General features: G+C 42.8%; 1 protein-coding gene across 4 annotated transcripts in view; it reads right to left on the bottom strand.

Annotated features, from left to right (window-relative positions):
* The window catches only part of Kiaa2012 (KIAA2012 ortholog), a 139,269-nt gene that overhangs the window by 65,449 nt on the left and 53,635 nt on the right, over positions 1 to 20,185 (bottom strand). For all 4 annotated transcript variants that reach the window (XM_040294716.2, XM_021735682.3, XM_040294717.2 and 1 more), the window contains 2 exons: positions 15,277 to 15,353; positions 630 to 767 (listed from right to left, as the gene is read on the bottom strand). In XM_040294716.2, the coding sequence (XP_040150650.2) occupies positions 630 to 767; positions 15,277 to 15,353 (215 nt within the window). The remainder of the gene's footprint in view (positions 1 to 629; positions 768 to 15,276; positions 15,354 to 20,185) is intronic.

Raw genomic sequence — 20,185 nt, 5'->3', positions numbered from 1 at the left:
GTGAGGGAAAGGGTGGGCCAATTCCTGGAGCACTTGGTGAGCACCTTCCACGTGCCTAGGGATGCTAGGGTGGGAGGAAGTACCGCAAAGATAGACAAATGACATCCTCACTGCAAGAACTCTCTGTGGCCTTAACTAGAAACAAAGCTGAGCTTGGGAGATCAATGAGCTCTTATAAGAGAACAGGAAACAAGGCAGATATCCAAAAGAGAATCTGCAGTTGACTTCTGACTAGTTAACTCAAGAATCAGTCTTCTTCACAGTAGGAGTATCAACTCTACCAAGTTACAGTGATAAACAGTAGCAATTACGTTAGCTACTGTCAAGATAAAATGAATTATATTTGCCCATTTTATCAGGTGGTTCAAAGTTTTCCTTTTTCTTCTCTGTTCCCTGTCCCCACCACCCAAACTAGACACCCAACTGATTTGTTCCCGATGGCTGGCTGTGATTACTGTCCTAATTTGTTCTTTCCTCATCTGCTACAAACTGCGTATTTTCTGTCCCTTCTGATAAATCAGGAGCACGGAGGGACTTCTGAAGCTGTTTTTGTACCATGCAGAAGTGTATTAACTGGAATTCCTGTGTATGTGTCTATAAAACCCCTCGTCTTCTCAGTGTGAGATCACCTTCAGGAACGGCGTCATGTCGATGTGCAGCTTGCGTGTGTAAAATTCTTTTCCGTTTGAACAAATCAGCCCTTTATTTATACAACTTTGAGGTTCTCCCGTCTTCTGAGCTGCTGCCTCCAAGGACTGCGGGTCTCCCTGGGAGAGAAACAGAAAGCCCAGCTTTCATAGGCATGACACACAGAGCAACAAGAGCTAGTCCAAATCCCCCAATATTTATAAAAAGCAATGTTTTCATCATGGAACACTAATAATAACACCTATTTTTACCATGGAAGACACAGGGGACCCAAATGTGCAGAGAATAACTCAAGACTGGTTAATAATTAGTACCAGGAAAGTGGAAAACGGACCTTCCCAAGGTTGTAATTATTTCATTTAATTCTCTGGACAACCCTGTGAGGCAAGTATGGTACCCCCATTTCACAGATGAGGAAGGGAAGCTTCAGGAGTGTAAGCAACTTGTTCAAAGCCATCCAGCTGGCATACAGCCGACCTAAAATCACTGCCCAAGACTCCTTTTTAAATTAGATCCGTTTTGTTACTTTTATAGTTTCAAATAGCTAGGAATGGTTACTAAATCTGCCTTGCAACAAATGAGGTTACAGCAAGATTCCAATTTATTTCCAAGCTGAAATGTATTCAGTGTGTTAGGAAGAGTGATTGGAACAAAAGTGGCTGAGAGGGAAGGAAGAATGGGCTAAGAGAGGAGGCCCAGTGTGGGGTGGGGTCTGTCTCTTCTGCCGTCACCACAATGTGCAAACGATGTCACATTTCTTTCTTTAATACTTATTTTTTAGTTGTAGTTGGACACAATATCTTTATTTTATTTGTTTATTTTTATGTGGTGCTGAGAATTGAACCCAGGGCCTTGCACATGCTAGGCGAGCACTCTACCACTGAGCCACAACCTCAGCCCCAAATGATGTCACATATCAAGTACCAAAAAGCTTGACCTGAAATTGCCTTCCAGCCTGTGCCCTGCACTACAACCTGAGTGATCTTTTCAAAAGGCAAACTGCCCACATTACCCCTCTGCTTAAAACCTTTAAAGGCCATTGGCCTCATGGTGAAGGCCAACAGGCTTAAAAGGTTTAAGTTTCCTGCCCGGCCCTGGACTATCTCTCTGGCCTTGTTCATTCATTCAAGGAATATTTATTGGGTGCCTTTGCTATGGCAGAAAGAGTGAATCCAGCAGTGGAAGTCTGTACCCCCATGAAGAGTGCACCTCCATTGCACAGAAAAGAAAGAGAGAACAGAGAAGGAGAGGAACATAAATTATGTCTGAAGGTTATTTGTGATATAGAAAAAAGAAATACAAAGGTGTTGAGGGGCAGATGGGGATGGATGTGGAGACCTCAGTGTTAACCCATCGGGTCCCATCTTCTATATATAGGTCACCTATAAAAACCTATAACATTTTATAGGACACCTACAAAATTGCTCAATTTAAGTTTTTATAGGTGCCCTATATATAGGACAGTGGGACATAGTGGGTTAAGCAGGAGAGTTGAGGAACGCCCCACCAGAAAGTGAGGTTTGGCAAGGCCCTGAAGCAGGTGGGAGAAGGTGTGTGTGGCTCTCTGTGAGAAGTGTTGACCTTACTGTGGAAACAGCAAGTACAAAGGGCCACCACCCACACTGGCCTTTCAGTTCCTGGAGCAAGACATTCACTTGCCCTTCCCTCTCCTGGGAACACTCTTCCTCCCTTTCATGACCCCTCAGCCTTCAGGTATGGCTCATCTGTGCCCTCCTGGGGCCACTCTGTCCCCATTGCCCATAGTGATGCTGAGACTATGCAATGCTCCTCCCCAAGAGATGACAGAAGTGATAAGGGAAGCAATGACATAAGCTTCACCAGCGCAGGGACCACAGCTATCTTGTTCCTGTTGTCACAGCTGTGCCTGGCTCAGGGCTTGGAAATGAACATACAGTTGCTATCTACCTGCCGAACTGATGGGTATTGGACACAGGAGTGAAGGGTGCCAGAGGCAATCTGCAGCTAGGGCCTGCCTCAGTTCAGAGGAGGAGGGGGCAACAGCACGGCTCCACAGGGAGTAGGTGCTGACCTCTGGAGGCCTGACCTCTGCACGTGGCACTGGCTGCCCATTCCCAAGGAGGAAAGTTATTTGTTAGTTTTGGGGGCTGATTTGCTGGAACCATATACATTAGTGTGCTATGAGATCACCCTGGGTGTGGATTTGATCATTTCCATATTTTCTAGGAGACAAACTCTAAGATGTCAGTCTCTCTGGGCAGTCATAAACTCTCCCTCCCATAACAAGTATTCATGAGGCATGAACAGTTGGTGGGTCCCCACAAGTGGCCATCATTCCAATGAACACCCACACCCTTTTCCTTTGTTTTGAAATGTGGCTTGAGATAAAGATTTTCCTGGACAAATACCTATCCAATTTCTTGTCATCTCAGCCATATTATATCTGATTAGTTTCTCAGGGTGAGACGGCTCCTCCCCTTTTCCAGATCAAATGAGAGCTTTTGGTTCAAGCACAAATCATACAAAGCATTTCAAGCTTTCACGCCTCCACAATCTTGCATGAATCACTGGATGGAATAATAGAAATCAGAAAGTACTGATTTGAGGGGAATGTCTCCATTATCTCTAAAGATTTTGTGTTAGACAAAAGACATAGCCAAGACCAGTTCCAATGGCTGGGATTACTTTCACTCCTTATGTGGGACTCAGATTCAAGATTGGAGACTGCAAGTGCTTTCAAGAAGGTCCCTCCCAGCCACTTGACCTGTAAATCTTTTTTTCTAACAATTCTCTGGACTGTATGGCTCATCTCCCTAATGTTTAGGGGCCATCAATTCTAGCCTGACGGAATGTTTCAGTGAAGGTTCTGTAACCCCTGGAATGTGTAGTAATGCCTTTGCCTACCGTGTGCAAGTGTTCTAGCAAATCAATGATAGTGAGAGGGAGTTTGGGACATGGGAGGAAAGAAAAGATTGAACACATAAAGAGGATTCTGGAAGGTAAAGATAGGAGGAGAAAAATGTCAGACAGTTGAAACCAGGAAAGCAAGTCATGTGCTTGAGTTGTTTTTCATTTATTCATTAAATTGAAACTTTTGGAGTGTTACCATGTGTCAGACAAATGAGCACATAATGAGATGATTTGAGGTGGTGACTCATCTATGAAGACAATGCAAGGGTAGTAGGATGGAAGGTGATGGGGAAGCGCTGGCCACTTGCCTTGAGTTGGTTAGGGAAGACCTCTCTGAGGAGGTAGCATTGGAGCCAAGAGCTGGATGGCGAGAAGTAGCCAGCGCTGGATGGATCTATCTTTAGCAGTCAGAGTAGTCTGTAGCTCTGTGGTCTGAATATTTGGAGGCTAAACTCAGGCAGGGGGTTCTTTCGAAAGGAAAGCTGAGCGTTCCTGATTTCTAGGCCTGCTCTGCCCCAGCCTCCTAGGCTCTATGTATCCTGTTTTCTCAGGGGTAGAGCCTTTGAACACTTCCAGCTCTTGGGTATGTTGAGAGCAAAGAGAACAAAATAAAGAATAATCACAGCCGTAGGGAGAAGAAAACACAAGGCTAGTTGGGTGCAGTGGCCTGGTATCTAAGCAGCTTGGGAGGCTGAGGAAAGATTGTGATTCAAGAGCCATTGAATTCAAGAGCTAATCTTATACTCGGACAGAGTGAGCTGTGGAAAATCCATGGATCACAAGTTCAAAGCCAGCCTCAGCAAAAGTGAGGCACTAAGCAACTCAGTGAGACCCTGTCTCTAAATAAAATACAAAAAGGGCTGGGGATGTGGCTCAGTGGTTAAGTGCCCTGGGTTCAATCCCTGGTAACAACCCCTCCACAATACTGCACCCCTCCCCCCCCAAAAAAAAACCCACAAGGCTAAGTGGAAGGGAAGGAAAATGGGGGACTGGAAGAAAGCAGAGAAACCTCAAGCTGTTTTTGTTTACTTCATGTGCACACTTTGGTGGAATGATTTAAAAACTGATGGAAAGGTGAAATGTTTACCAGAAAATCAAAACCCAGCTCTTTACATATATTGTACTGTAAATAATATTTTATGGTCTCCTAAAAACACCTGGAAGCCTTTCTCTTTAGTAAGTGAAACAATAAAGATTAACTAGTTAATTTGGTAAAGCTGATTTGAATTGCACAGAAGGCATTGAGTAATACTTGGCATTTAAAAAGTTATCTGACATTTAAAAGGAGATGACTGCTAATGAATTCAAGAGCTAATCTTATACTCTGACAGAGTGAGCCATGGAAAATCCAGGATTATTATCTTGCTGTAAACATAATGTGATTCAATTGAGCTATCAAAAAAGGGAGCTATTGCTGTAAACAAATATCCATAGGCACACATATTTACCACAACTTAAAGGGAATGGCCATTAAAATTAAGTAAATTCTTGTCATTTCTTTTCTTTACTCGTGGACTGTAATACCTGAGTTGAAGACCCAAGGGAAAAAAGCCTTCTTCCCAGTAATTTTTTCTCCTCCTTTCAGTTGGTATTTTAAAGAGTCATTATCAGGAGTTGGTTCTACAAACAGACCTCTGATGTCTAATGTAATCCCAGCTACTTGGGAGGCTGAGGCGAGAGGACTGCAAATTCTCCGTCAGCCTTGGTGATTTAGCGAGATTTAACAAGATTTGGCAAGATCTTGTTTCCAAACAAAGGGTTGAGGATGTAGCTCAGTGCTTGCCTAGGATGTGGGACGCCCTGGGTTCAAACCCTAGAAGAGGGGCGTGGGAGCAAGGAGAAAGAGAAGGGGAGATTCTGAACCCGAGCTGTCACATCCCCACCCATGGGTCTCACAGTGTAACCAAAGATAAGGATCTGTCCTGTAGGCGTCCCTCAGGCCTTCCTCCCACGACATCTCCCACTCTTTTCTAATTGGGGTTCCCCACCTTTGTAGCTGCCGCTCAATGGCTCCAAGAAGAGCTATTGTCCCTCATTAAGGAGGCTGCAACACTCTGGCTGTCTAACTGCCTCCCACGCAGCTCACAACTTCATTCTGCCTGAGAGGGAGCTGCCAAGAGTCTCTGGGAACCTGTGGGCAAGCTGAGCTGAAGGAAGAAAACAGGAGGAGGAGGGCCTTTGTAGCCAAGATCTGAAATGCACGGGGAACACACCCCACCATTATCTTAAAGCATGGGGAGCAGGTGGGGAGGCCTTTGCTGAAACCCTTAAGAGGTCTATGAAGTTGTCACATCAAACCTCTGTGCACACAGGGCATTTGTCCCCTCCTGTGAGCAAACAAAGGAAAAGAGTCTGTCTCTCCTCGACCACCAGGCCCCCCCACCTCGGCTGGGAGTTTGTTCCTTCACTTCCCTGAGTCCTGGTGGGGAAAGAGAGATCTGAGAGATTTAGTCACTAGGGGTGGGGGAGAAGGAGGGCTGCGATTTCGGAAACCCTCCCCCCACAAACCACCCCAGACCAAAGCCTGGAAGGGGCAACTCTTGCCAGGAGCTACTGGCTGAAGGGCCTGGCTAGTTTCCACCTTGGGCTCTGTTACTTCTTCCCATGGCAGCCTGGGGACCTTAAGTAGAAATGAGGACATGGATAGGGCTGTGCACTGTATGGAATCTGTTGGTTCCCTGGGACTGGGCTGCCTGAAGAGAGGATCTGAGAGGGCCTTTGTACACTATCAACCTCAGGTGAACTTACAGGGGACCTATCCTGCAGCAAGGCTGACCACCCCAGCCCCCCTGAGGCCTCTACCTGAGACCTGGCCTCTGTCTAGTTTCCCTGGCTTGGAGGAGGAGGGACTCTGGTGTACAGAAGGCCCCATGGGACACCCAGGATCTCAACTCAACATTCCAGCCTGCCTGTACTGCATCTTTCCAGGGAGCAGAAAGATCTCACACCAAGGCCTGCTTTCATTCACCACAAATGTGCTCAGCCGTCCTGTGCCAGTTCCCTGGGTCCATCCTGCTCATCTTGGCCACCTGAGGTCGTGGTCCACTTTGTATGTTCTAAAGGCAATTTGGTGCTGACAAGATAGGCCAAGTAGATAAGTTTCAGGATAGTTCCACCAGCAGACAGGGTGGAGACAAAGTTTGGTTTTTAGCTAGAAAAAAGCTTTTGGTTCCTCTCCTGTCAGGAATTTTGTCTCAATCCATTCAACTCAATAAAAGGACATTTTTTTACATTCTCCGGAGTATTTAGTAAAATTTAGCCCCAAAGCTAGCAAGCATTAATGTAGAAGAGAAATATAGCAATCTCCTATCCTAGCCTTTATGAAGGACTCATTTGCTAAGTCACTGGATTTTCTGTGCCTCAGTTTCCCTACCCAGAAAACAGGGTTCATCTCATTGTTCTCTTGAAGGAGATTTAGAATAGTGAAACACAGGACACTTTCATTCTAGTTTATTTGGAAGTAAATCTTTATCTGTGACTTCTAATTTATATTGTCCTCAATTTAATTAAGTGCTTTGTTGACACAACAGAATCATTGTTTATCTGGCTTAGCAGAAGCTGCAGGAGAAAAATCTTGAGCCAAAAGAATGATCTGCTCTGCCCCTAGGGAGGCAGAAGCCAGCGTTTTCTGAGAGGGGGTGTCCGACTGTGCTCGGCCTGGGGCTTCACCACACTGGGGCGGTGACACATCCCATCTTAGAGCAGAGATGGGAAGTGGGGTGGAGGGTGGGAAGTGGGAACAACTCCCCACCTCCTTCTGACTCCAAATTCAAATCTCACACTGTGTGACTTCCCTGTTCTGTTGAGTCTGCTATGACTTTTCCAATCTGACAACCAACAGACAGGGAAACTCCACTTGTACATGATTCCAAAAAAGTTATTTTAAACCAGTCACTTTTCACTAGGGAATTAAAAAAAAAAAGTTACCCATGGTGCTTTGAATCCCAGATCTCATAAAACTTTATCTAATTCATAATTTAGCTGCACTAGGCAAGCCCTGGGAATGCTGGGACAGCAGAGGGCTGGAAGAAGAAAAAGAAAAATGTCCTTTGCTCTCCACTGGGTCATCCTGTCATCTGACCTCCCAGTTTTCCTCAGCGGCTATGTGCCATGGGGTAGAGGCGCTGCTGGACAAGAGGCCCCTGGATTCCCTGCCTCCCCGCCTTCCCTCCTCCCTGAGGCCTGCAGCCCTGCTACCTCAGGTAGAGGTGGAAAACAAGTTTTTTTTAAAAAAAATTTCACGAGATGGAAAAAACCCAAGGAATCTCTAATAGGCAGCATTTTGAGCAGTGAAACAAGGTCAACCCTCTAGACAGTACAGAGGATGCTCAGGAGGACGGGGTGTTAGGAGCCGGGGGTGGGAGAGAGGGTTGGCTCAGTCTTCCTTTCAATTATTCTTGCTTTTCAACTTCTCCTTTTACACATCTGAACACTTAGATTGTATATAAGTTCCAAGTCCTCTGTCTCATGGCTTTCAAGGCAGGAGACTAAAATAATAATCATTATAATTTACTGGGGGCTGCTGAGTGCCTAGCGTTGTGCTAATCCCGTCCCATATGTTGTTTCATCTTATCCTTGTCATGACCCCATGAGGGAAATATGGTTCTCCTGTACGCATGAGGAAAGTAAGCCTCAGAGAGGGTATATAACTTCTTCACAGCCAGTGAAGAAAAGTGGAATCTGGATGTAGCTTTATGGGCCTCCTACCCCTAGGCCTCTTTGTAAGTGCAGGTCATTGTGAATGGCACTCTTTTGGTCCTGACATCTATTTCCTCATGAGTAAAATGGGAATAGTTACTGTGCCTACCATAGGGCTGTCGTAAGGATTAAGGGAGATAATCCTACACCCTGCACACAAACCTAAAAAACACTGCCTGTTATTACATTCAGAAAGACCCTCTTAGCTCCGCATGGTGGTGCATACCTGTAATCCCAGCAGCTCAGGAGACTGAGCAGGAGGATTGCAAGTTTGAGCCAGTCTTAGCAATTTAGCAAGCCCCTAAGCAATAAAAATGGCTGGGGATGTGGCTTAGCGGTTAAGTGCCCCTGGGTTCAATCCCTGGAACGAAACCAAACCAAAACCAAAACCCCTCTTAAGGTACTGGGTAAATAATTGGTGAGACTTGTGGATAGGTACATGGAAGTTCACCCTACTGTTCTCTTAACCTTTACATATATTATAAATTGTCCAAAATAAAAAGACAAAGGAATTAACTAGGTAGGTATTATGTGTTACTAGCAGCCAAGAGATCAATAAATACAGACCCATTGGAATGAATGGTAACCATAAAAATTCAACAAATAAAAACTTTTATTTTTGTAATTAAAAATAACCCTATCAAGAAATTATCCTTAAATTGCCCAATGAGTTTTGGGTGAAAAAGTAATATTGTGGGTAAGGTTGGACCTGAAGATGAAGTTTGTTTAGTTCCTCTAAAAGCCTTTGAGCCAGCATGATGGCACATGCCTGTGATCCCAGCTTCTTGGGAGGCTGAGACAGGAGGATCTCGGAGTTCAAAGCCAGCCTCAGCAACTTGGAGAGGTGCTAAACAACTCAGTAAGACCCTGTCTCTAAATAAAATACAAAAGAGGGCTGGGGATATAGCTAAGGGGTCAGTGCCCATGAGTTCAATCTATGGTACCAAAAAGGGGGGGGGCTTTTGAATCAAGTTCTACAACCAAAGCTATTTATAAACTCATGGAGGGAGGTAGGGAGAGAGAGCATGAGAGGGAGCTTGAGTATAAGTACTGACGGACCTAAGGGAAACAGAGCTGACTTTAGAGATAAAGCAGGGATAGAGTTCCTCGAATTTCTCTCCATGGGAAGTACAGAAAGTTAATTCTAGCCGTCAGTGCTAGGACTGATCCTACGCATCAGCTTCACAGGGATCTCCAAGAAGGATGTCTGCTGACATCTCCAAGTCTGCACATGACCCAAAGCTCTCCTGGAGCAAAATACCAAATACCAAATGGCAATCAACAGCAGGAGGCACTGGAGGTTGTGTGAATCGTGGGAGAAATGTCAGCTGAATTTCATTGTCATTATCAGAGAAGAGAAAACAAATAAAAGCTCTGATGCCTCCTTCCAGGATTCTGGGCTCACCCTTCCTACCTTCTTCCTTCTTCCCCTTCCTTCTTCTTAGTACTGGGGATTGAACCCAGGGGTGCTCTACCACTGGGCTATATCCCCAGCCCTTTATACTTTTTTATTTTGAGATAGGATCTCACTCAATTGCTCAGGCTGACCTTGAGAACTCGAAATCCTCAGCTTCCAGAGTAGCTGGGATTATAGAATTATGGGCTTTTTTTTCTATGAATTATGTATTTCTATAGATGATAGGCTTCCTATGATATGAAATCTTTCATGTTACTAAAGAATTTTATTTGTTGCCTTTTTTTAGTATTTATTTTTTTAGTTGTAGATGGACACAACATCTTTATTTTATTTATTTACTTTTCTGTAGTGCTGAGGATCCAACCCAGGGCCTTGCACAAGCTAGGCGAGTGCTCTACTGCTGAGCTATAACCCCAGCCCTATTTGTTGATTTTTTAAAAAAGTGGTTTCCATGTGCCAGTCAGTAACTGTGCTAAACACAGGGATACAAAGGTAAATTAGGCAAGATTAAAAAAAAAAAAAAAAAAAAAAGGTCTTTCAAGTCCTGTAGCTTGTTCTTTTTTTTTTTTTTTTTTAATTTTTTGTAGTTGTAAATGGACAGAATGCCTTTGTTTGTTTATTTTTATGTGGTGGGTGCTGAGGATTGAACCCAGTGCCTCACACATGCTAGGTAAACGTTCTGCCACTGAGCTATAGCCCCAACCCATGTAGATTGTTCTTTTAGGTAACAGTTTTCCAAAATGTTAACCAGAAGAAAGGGTATGGTATTGCTTTGAAGGACACTGAGACAAAAGGTTACTTTAAAACCTTTGTACAAAACATAGTGGGTCCACAGGTGTATGTGTGGGTTTATTGTCTTGAAAGAAGGCAGCTGACAAGAAATATGAAAAAAAAAAATCTATGAACTCCCGAGGAAACAGATGGGGTACACAGGTTTATTCATCCCCAATCCTAGCATGCTAGAATTACAGGTTACTCTCTGAAATTCCAAAAGAGCAAATTTAGGACACATAGAATCAAATTGAACAGAATCTTTAGGACACTACTAAATTGTGTCTAATCTCCACAAAGCAACAAAAACCAAACCCAAGATAAAGTATGTGAGAAAGGCTGTTTGCTCTCCCAATATTGGAGATAGTTAGAACAAAGAGAGAAAATCCATTAGGTGAGGCCAGGGGAGATACTCGTTTTCTTATTTTAGACAAAGTGATGCAAGGATTCTTGGGAAATCTAATTAGAGGTTGAGTTTGCTCTTTACTCTTTGCTGACAACCTCTTTGCTCTGTCAGTTCTTTAAACCACTGGGCTCAGCACCCCTGCCTTTGTCCCAAGCTGACTGGGTGGACAAGAGTTTCATACTTGAGACCCAAAGTTTTCTGAGAGCTGGGGTGGAATGGGTGGGGGGGCGGGAGGGAGGCGCAAATTCATTGTCTTCCTGAGCCTTACAGTCAGAGGGATAAAATGTTGAAAAAGGGTTGAGGTCTTTGAAAGGTGAATTCTGGTGGCTCTATTCAATAGCCTAATAAAAACCTAGCTAAGGTTAAATACTTCAACCAATAGTAGTTGAAGAAAATGATGGTGCTATGGTGTTGAGCCCTGCTTAGCTTGCTGTATTCTTGTTGTATATTGTGACTCCTAGATATTTTAAGCTACTCTTGGATAAAATCAGCTCTTCTCATGATCCTTCTTTCCCTTTTATAGGGAGAATTTAAAAAATTGAAAAAAAAATCCCAGGAAAACAAAATAAAAGCAAACAACAACAACAACAACAACAACAACAACAACAAAAACTCAGCACACCTCAATTTCAAGTTAGCCTGACTGTACTTTTTTATTGTATCATTTGCAAGTCTTTTCCTTATAGATAGTTTAAAACAAAACAAACAGTAGTTTCAAGTATAATTGTACTTTCAAAATGTTAAATCAGTGGTTCTCAACTGAGGTAGGCGATTTTGCTACCCTGGGGACATTTAGCAAGATCTGGAAACATTTGGTTGTCACAACTGGGCAGGTGTGCTACTGACATCTAAGGAGTAGAGGCCAGGGATGTCAATCTATAGCCTAACAAGGCACAGGATATCTCCCCATCTGGTCCAAAATGTCAATGATGTTGTGGTTAAGAAACCCTGTGTTGAATCATTAGTATTAAGTCACAGTTTCTAGCATGAATAATCATCTTTTAAAAAAGTGCATGAATTAAACCTCTATGCCATCATAATAATCAATTCTCTGATAGACTTCTAGGTTGTTTCCAATTTTTCTCTATTAAGGTAATGCTGCAATGGATATGTTTACTCATTTTTCCCCCTGCTGAATTATTTCCTTCATATAAATTTCTAGAAGTCAGATATACTGAGTCAATGGGGATGAATACCTTTTCATATTTCATGAGTCATATTGCCATTGCTGTACAAATGAATCCAACCAAATTATAATATGGCATAAGTTTGTAGGTGTACCAGTTTTACCAACACCTTGGCAGCTCTGGGTGCAATCATTTAAAAAAGTGGGAGGTGGCAGAAATCTCAATATGGAATTTGCCTCAATATGCATTTAATTTGCTACTCAGAAAAAATATTGCTATTAGGATGAATATTTTTTCCATATTTGTTTTCTATTACCATCTTTTTTTTTTTTTTTTTTTTTTTAATGGTGATGCTGGGGATTGAACCCAGGGCCTTGTGCATGCTAGGCAAGCATTGCACCACTGAGCCACACCCCACCATCATTTTTTAATATGTTAATTGCTTATGTCTTTTGCTTATTCTTTGGACTGGTTCTCAATGTTGATTTGAATCTTTATTGAGTATGGACAGTAATGTTAAAGTCAATGAAACTATTTTACTTTTTCTAGTTTTACTTTCTACCACGGCAGAGATATGTTAATGATTCTTTGAGGAATTTTAATACTCTTTTTAGGTGCTGGTCACCTCACCCAACCTGCAGCCTCCACAGAGAGGCCCTGGGGAGGAGGAAAAGCTCTCTGGCGATTGATGTCAGCTACCCACAGAGGGAAGAGCCGCGCTTGGTCTCTGAAGGTATCCTAGGAACTAATTTCCCTTAATGAAATGCAGGGCCTGAGGAGGAGCCACAAGGCAGAAAGGGAAATAAATCTGAAGAACACCAAATTCGGTGAGGAGTTGGGAGGACCTGCATTAAAAAAAGGGCACCGTACCTTTAGGACTTCAGAACTGGCAAGGCTCCATCCATATGCAGCTATTAATATGCAAAAAATGCCTTCATAAATACTTGATTCTGTTCACAGTGGGGAGGCAGTTCATTTGAAAGAGGAAATGGGAGCTTGGAGTTGAAACATGTCTGCTTGTCTCCTGTTTCTTTTTTCACTGCTCTTTTCATCTCCACATTTCCCCTTGTAGTTTTCTTCCCCCTCTTTCCCACAACTTAACCCCCTCTTCCAACTCCTAGAAGTTGCTCATGGCAGTTGCTGCTTTCATTTCTACTGAAGGATTTACCGCTGAGGCCCTGATCCTCCTGATCTTCTGGTCAGACGTGGAAGGGGTGCCTCAGGGGCTCTTCTCACCTTTTGCTCTCCTTTCAGAGTGTTCTGCAGGCTACTGGGGGCAGGATCCTAACCCGTTCTGCTCCGGCCAGGGCGTGGGGTGCTCAATCCCACCAGTAGGGGGCACCAGAGGCAACTTCCCAAACCTGGAAACTCCACTCAACCCAGGCTGCTAAGGACAGTCTCCCTGACTCTCCCACCCACAGGTTGTTTTGGTACCAAAATATCCCACCTTTGGGATGGCCCGCCCCACCCCCACACCTCAGCAGGCACTATGATTTAAAAAAAATATTTTATGTGGCTCCCTTGGGGGCCAGATCCCAAGGGAGGGGGGTTGAGTTAGTGGGGGAATTAATGGAAAAAAACCCAAAAACAAACAAACAAAAAACAAGGGCAGGCTGATGCTGATTACAATCAATTTTGTGTGATATCGTCGCCTGCTTCAGAGTGGGAAAGGCCACAGTGGAAGGAATCCACTCTGTTTGCCAGTGGCCCATCAAGGTAGGTAACTGAAATCTGCTGTGCAGAAATTTGTTTCTAAATCCTTTCCAGATGCTTTATAGTAAACATGAAATTAGTCATTTACGTGGAGTGGGTTGAGGAAGTGGTTAACATGGAAGTCAGTGATTAATCCAATAAAGGGCCATTAGCTTTGAGAATTAGGGGCTGTGAGAGGCCATAAGTACCCCTAAACTTCTCCCCATTTTCTCTGGGTTTGGGGACTGGTGGGGCCCCCTAGACTTTTCCTCAAAGGGTTTCTTATTCAGGCTTTTTTCTAAAGGAATAAAAACCACTGAGACTTTATAAGGAATCAACTGGTTTTGGGGGAAACTATCCCCTCTTTTCACAAAGGAGGTCCATGACGTTCTCATAGTAAGTAAAGCCTGTCACAGCTATGCAGGAGGAACCAGGATTCAAATTTAAGACCCAGGGCCTGGTGCTCTTCTTTCTGACAGCAAAGTTCATGACTGAGTCTAGGACTTAATATTACATGACTGAGGTTCTCTTTCATCCCCAGTGATGTTAAAATGCAGTCATGGGGCTGCATGAATTTGAAGTGTGGAGGAGGCATCTGCATGGCCTTTGGAGTTGTGGAATTACCAAAATATACCATATTATATTTTCCTTAGTCACGGGTTCTCTTATTTATTTATTTATTTTTTTAAAAAGCCTCTAGATTCCTTATAAGGGGTGTCTTCAAAAATAGGCATTTAAAAAAACAAAAAACAAAAAACCTTTACGGTTGGTTCTGTGGTTGCTTGGTAGCAGGGAGGGGCGGCCCAGCTGTGTTTACCTCAGCAGAGGCCAGACCCAAGCCTGAGTTCCAATAGTGAGCTCAGGCCCACCTCAGAAGCCTGCATGGGCACTGGGGAAACACCCATTTCTATTGTTATTTTTAACAGGTGAGGGGGAGGAGGGGAGCCAGACTGTGGCAGGAAGTTGGAGATATGGGAGAAATAAGAGATCATGGCCCCAGAGACTGTCACACAGCTGGGAGAGACTGGAGTGCCCTGGGCTTTTTGCTGCTTCTGCCTCAGGTTCTTTGAGACTTGGATTCGGCTCTAGGAATTGCCCTGAGTTGACTCTCTAGCGGGAATGTGAAGGTGGCCCCAGCCTCAGAGCTTTCAAAGAAGAAGCAGACTTGTAAATATTTCTGCACATATGACCTTGAAACACTAATAGATATTCCTAGTATCTATTAATAGAAGAAATGTTTTCTTCTTTCTCCATGATCATTGCAATTTTTTCCATGACTGCTAATTTCCCCCCCCATTAGGGATGAAAATGTGTGCCTTTTGCCTCAATAGAGGATAGCTTTTTGGTGTTTCCTTGTTCCTTCTCTGACTTTTAACAAGTCAGGGAAAAGCCTTCTCAGCCTATTGATATACATGAAGATCCAGACAATAGTCCAAGCTCAGTTAAAACATTCCAAGTCTGAGTATAGTAACCTCTGTGATGTGATGGTTTATGTGCTTCATTTTAGTGAGTAGGCAAAAGAGGCTCAGAGAGGTAAAAAATCTCACCTAGGGTCACTCAGCAAGCTGGAATAAGAACCCAGGAGTCTTAATCACGAGTATCATGCTCATTCAGAGTCAGTACTATACCTGCTTCTCTGTTGTTTGGGTCAAAGGTGAAATTTCATAAAGATTCATGCGAAGATTGGTTCCAGATTCAGTGTTTGCTATGTTGAAAATCGGAGAGAAAAAGAATCAAGGTTGTCATATCTAGGTCTCATGAATTTTTATATGAACCACACACATGCACCCCTACATCATAGGTATGTAAAATTATAAACACATATACACCTATGGAATTCAGATTTATCCACCAAATAACACCTGTAACTTTTACAGGCACAGACTCAACACCACACTATACATGGTGTTAAGACCTTGTATTCAAATTTGGATTTTTTCTTGTTTTGGTTGCTCTTTAGAAGAACAAAAGTAAATTCTTCGTGCTATTAAAATTCAAATAACTCTGAAATTAAAAAGGAAATATTGATGGAAAAAACCTGCTGATGCTGTGGAATATAAATTTTGTATGATTACCCTTTGCTAAAGTAGGAAATGCTTCTGCAAGCTCCCAGATAGAGAGATGAGAGACTTCAGTTTCCCTTCAAAATGTGGACCATCGACAGGAGAGGTGGGAGCAAGGAACAAAGGAAGGTTGAGGCTGAGGTGGGGCTGGTGTGAGGAGACTAATGGACGTGATGAAGACTGTCTAGAGGCAGGAACCACATGGTGTTGTGTGTAATCCCCAGGATTCTCCTCTACGATGATATGGAATGCCAACAACTAGTGAGGGCTTCAGTCCAAGACTGCCTGACTCTAAGACTCCATGATGCTTCAGGGTAGAATTTATTTTTTCTTTTTCTCTCCCTAAGAAAGTAACTGTAATGTTTATAAAGGAATGTTTATTTGAGGAAAAGATTTAGCTAAGCACATGGCTCTACTCATAAGGATTCTAGTCTCCTCTAAGGGATCAGTGTCCAACAAAAAGTTCTCTCCATTCTTGGTTCATAAGTAGCTCTTTTACAAGCCTGTGACCATCCATGACTCTGTATTTTATTTTTGTCTTTTTGACCTGAAGAAAGGTCCCCTGTGGGTTGATCTTCTGTGTCCCCCCCCCCCCACTCAGCCATTCCCTTCTGTCTTATTTGAAAATGGCTTCTGCAGAGACTTTAAACATTTCTTATTTTAAGTCAGATTGGGGGGAAACTGAGGCCTAGAGAGTGGTTTATGAGATTGGCTCAAGGCCGAATCTCAGAATAGCACAAGACCAGGAACCAGAACCCAGATGTCCTGACTTAACGTCTTGTGCTTCTCCCTCCACATCCCTGCCTCCTGTTCGCCTCGCTTGGAGCTTGCCACATCACAGCTGCCTGGCGGCGATCCATCCTCTGGACAAATCTGGCCCAGCCGAATTGTGTTGCGATGAGGTTCACTTCACTGTGGCTTGGAAAGAACCTTGGGTCTCTCAGAAACGAAACTTATAAATTCTAATGCATAAGGGAAGTTCTTGCAACACCAGGAGAATGAATCAGTCAGCCAGAGTTCAAGAAATGTAAACACATTTTTAGATAGGAGACTGAAAAATCACTTAGGACTTCTCATCTCTTGGGTCAAGACCCTGGTAATTTACTGAGGTCCCAGCTGTCAAGGAGGAGACACCACTCCAACTGCATTCCTGGGAGATAAAGCAATGGGGGTGGTAAAACTGCCTCTTGGAACAATATGGAAAGATCTATCCCTGCGATCAAGTCAGAGAAACCGACTAACCCGTTGACCAACCCTGGGACCTGGCTGTGAACACAAGGCCTGGTTCTCCTCCTTGCCCAGGAGCTGGTGTGTACATCACGGGCTACACACTGCACCACTTCCAGGCATGCGTGAACCTGGGAGCTCACAGTCTTTGTGTGATGAACATTTCTGCCACTAAAGAGATAAACAGAAAACACATTCCTTCCCTGGCTGCCCACCATCAGGCCCCAACAGATTTTCAAACGCTTGCATTAATCTAACCACAGGCTTTTAGTGAGGAGATAGCATTCCTAGCCAGATAACCAGGCCGTCTCAGAGATGACCCTTATTAGAGGGGGTCTCATCCCAAACCCCTTCTGCCTTTTCAGATCATGGGATCCTTCAGCTAACACTCAAAACCTAAAAAGCAGGAAAGAGCATCAGATTCTAGACAGAATATGGCCTCTTAAAATTTCCTTCTAAGTCCCCGTGGACAGCGTTCCATTCCCAAGTTGTTGTTTAAAGAGAAATGGAACATAATCATGACAATTGTTTCAAGGTACTTATTTCCTTTGGTACGGGCCTCACGGGCCTCATCTGATGTCAAAATAGAAACCTAACTACAAAGAGTCACCTTATCAGGCTAGGAGGGCCACCTGGCTCCTTCCTAGATACATGTCAGGGCTTGGCAAAGAACATGGACCTTCCTACAGGCTCCGAGGTGGCCATATTTTCTGTGGTTACCAGGGCAGTAGTGGTTGGAGGCGTTGGCAGGAACCTCTTTAAATCTGTTTAGGGACTTTTCCCACCCATACAATCTCTCTTTCTGATTACTAGAATGCTCTCATGGAACCCCATAACTTGTAGTATCTCATTGCCTGGGACATTTCCACAGCCAAAAAGATCTCAGAAACTGTCCTGCCTTCCCACGGCTTCATAATGAACTTGCTGGCCCCAGCAGAAACCAGTAGGTGAAGGCTTAAGTGCCAGCCCTGGTACCTTCATGGTTTTGTGTTTTTGGTCATAAATGGAAAATGCAAATGCAAATTCCAAATTATTAAAATAAAATTCTTCCCAGTATAAACTTAACTATAAAAGGAAGAATTATTCTGGTCCTGCTGGCCTTAAGAATATCTAAAAATACTTTATTTTATATGGGGTGACTCAAGATGCCTATGACCTATAGAGCGTTTGTAGCATTATAATAAATTTTCAGTCTGCCTGTTTCATGAAGGAGACCAAGACCCAAGATGGCCTTTTGGTATTGTAATTATCAAATTCTTGGGACAAGATTTAAGACCCTGTTTATGCTGCACAGTCTCCCTTTAAATCTTCCTAGATGAGGAGGAGGGTGAGATAGGCATATCAAATAGTTCCTGGAGACCTGAGAAAGTCTCCAGGCTAAAGGCATACCCCTGGGAGTAGATGGATCTAGAAAATATGAGTCAGTCTGAATTTAAATGTGGAAGTGCCTAGCAAATAGGAGGGCTGTATTTTTCCTCCAATTTGGAATAGCAGTCCTTTTATTTACTTATATTTTCTTAGACAAAGGCTAGCTAAGTCTCAAAGATCTGGCTTTCGTTTTGGGAATACCAGCTTCTCTCAAAAGTTTATGAATTATTTTTAATGGGGAAGTCCAAAGGTGCATGGCAGTTTACCAAGCCCCAAATGGAAGCCAAGTTAGATGATGGAATTTAAATTTGAATTGTGTTGTAACAATATATCAACTACGTGAGAAGCCCTCCAATCAGGATACATCACAGGATTGATTAGGATATTTGTGATAGAAGACGGACCATGTGGAGGAAGGGAATTAAAGAAAGAGCTGAAACTACATCTGCATACAAAGTGACCAGCCAATTCAGTTTCTGTGGTAGTCTCTATCTCTTCTTTACTTTTTTTTTTTTTTAATTTAATTTTTTTCCCCCAGTACCAGGGATTGGACCCAGGGGCACTCAGCCACTGAGCCACATCCCCAGCTGGTGTTTACATTAATTTTCAAATGAGGAATTGAATGGAGAATAGAGGAAAATCCTTAGGCCACAGGGGAATATGTGAAGAAAGCAAGAGCAACAGAAACTAAGAGGGAAAAAGGTCTTAAGAAAAAACTCATTAAAAAAGAGAGAGAGAGAGAGAGAGAGAGAGAGAGAGAAGAAAAATCTCATGCTTTTAATGACTATTTTTGATGAGAAGATAACACAAATATTTGAAATGTGATAAAACAGAAAATAATATTTATAAGGCTGGGGATGTAGCTCAGTGCTTGAATGCTTACCTAACATGTGTGAGGCCCTGGGTTCAATTCCAGTTCAGGAAAAAGGTATTCTAAAAAATATTTATTGGGCTTGGGTTGTGGCTCAGCAGTAGAGCGCTCACCTGGCACATGCGAGGCCCTGGGTTCGATTTTCAGCACCACATATAAATAAAATAAAGGTATTGTGTCAACTATAACTAAAAAAAAATTTAAAAAATATTTATTGATGACTGGTTAATGAAAATTATAATTGTTTTGATTACTCTGACAAAAATTTCAAGTTTTAAGTTTCATTATAGGTTGAGAAATAAAACTGATACACACCATGCAAGCACACACACAATTTTAAAATTCATTCCAGCTTGAAAATGCATTTTACCAAATACGTCACTGCTTGGGCCTCTTCCCTCATGCATTTCACATACTGAATGACAGCAGATCCTGGCTACCTGGGAGGGACACACCTTGAGAATTTTAAGAATCCTTAGATTTGTGAATATCCCTGATATATCATATCTACAGTAAAACTGAAGTTGGAGTGAAAAAAGAGAGAGGGTTCTTTAGACTATTAGTGAATCTATAAGTAAAAGGTTAGAGAGATTTATAAAACTATTTTTTTTTTTTGGAAAGAGAATCATCAAATTGTTAGACCATTTCACTTTTTCTTACTTTCATCTCTGGCCCAAGAGTTGGTCTTTTAGGGCTTTTACAAATGTATATGTGTATATGTATATGTAGGTTATATATATGTATATTATATATAAATGAATAAAGGCTCTTCTATGTAAAATAATGGCACAAGAGCTATTGCAGATGTTATAATGACTATAGACCACAATACGGAGACATGGTGCTGGCGTGTTGTCAGGCTCATCTACTAGCTTAGTGATGATCTTCTTCCAGCCTTGTAGTGTTTATGATTTGACTTCATGCCTCTGTAAAATATAAATTATATGGGTTCCTGACCTTTTTTTTTCTTGTGTTTAATACTGGGAATTGAACCCAGGGGGGTGCATT

Source organism: Ictidomys tridecemlineatus, chromosome 7 (genome assembly GCF_052094955.1).
Source record: "Ictidomys tridecemlineatus isolate mIctTri1 chromosome 7, mIctTri1.hap1, whole genome shotgun sequence".
Lineage (NCBI taxonomy): Eukaryota > Metazoa > Chordata > Mammalia > Rodentia > Sciuridae > Ictidomys > Ictidomys tridecemlineatus.
This window is presented reverse-complemented; position numbering and strand designations above follow the sequence as displayed.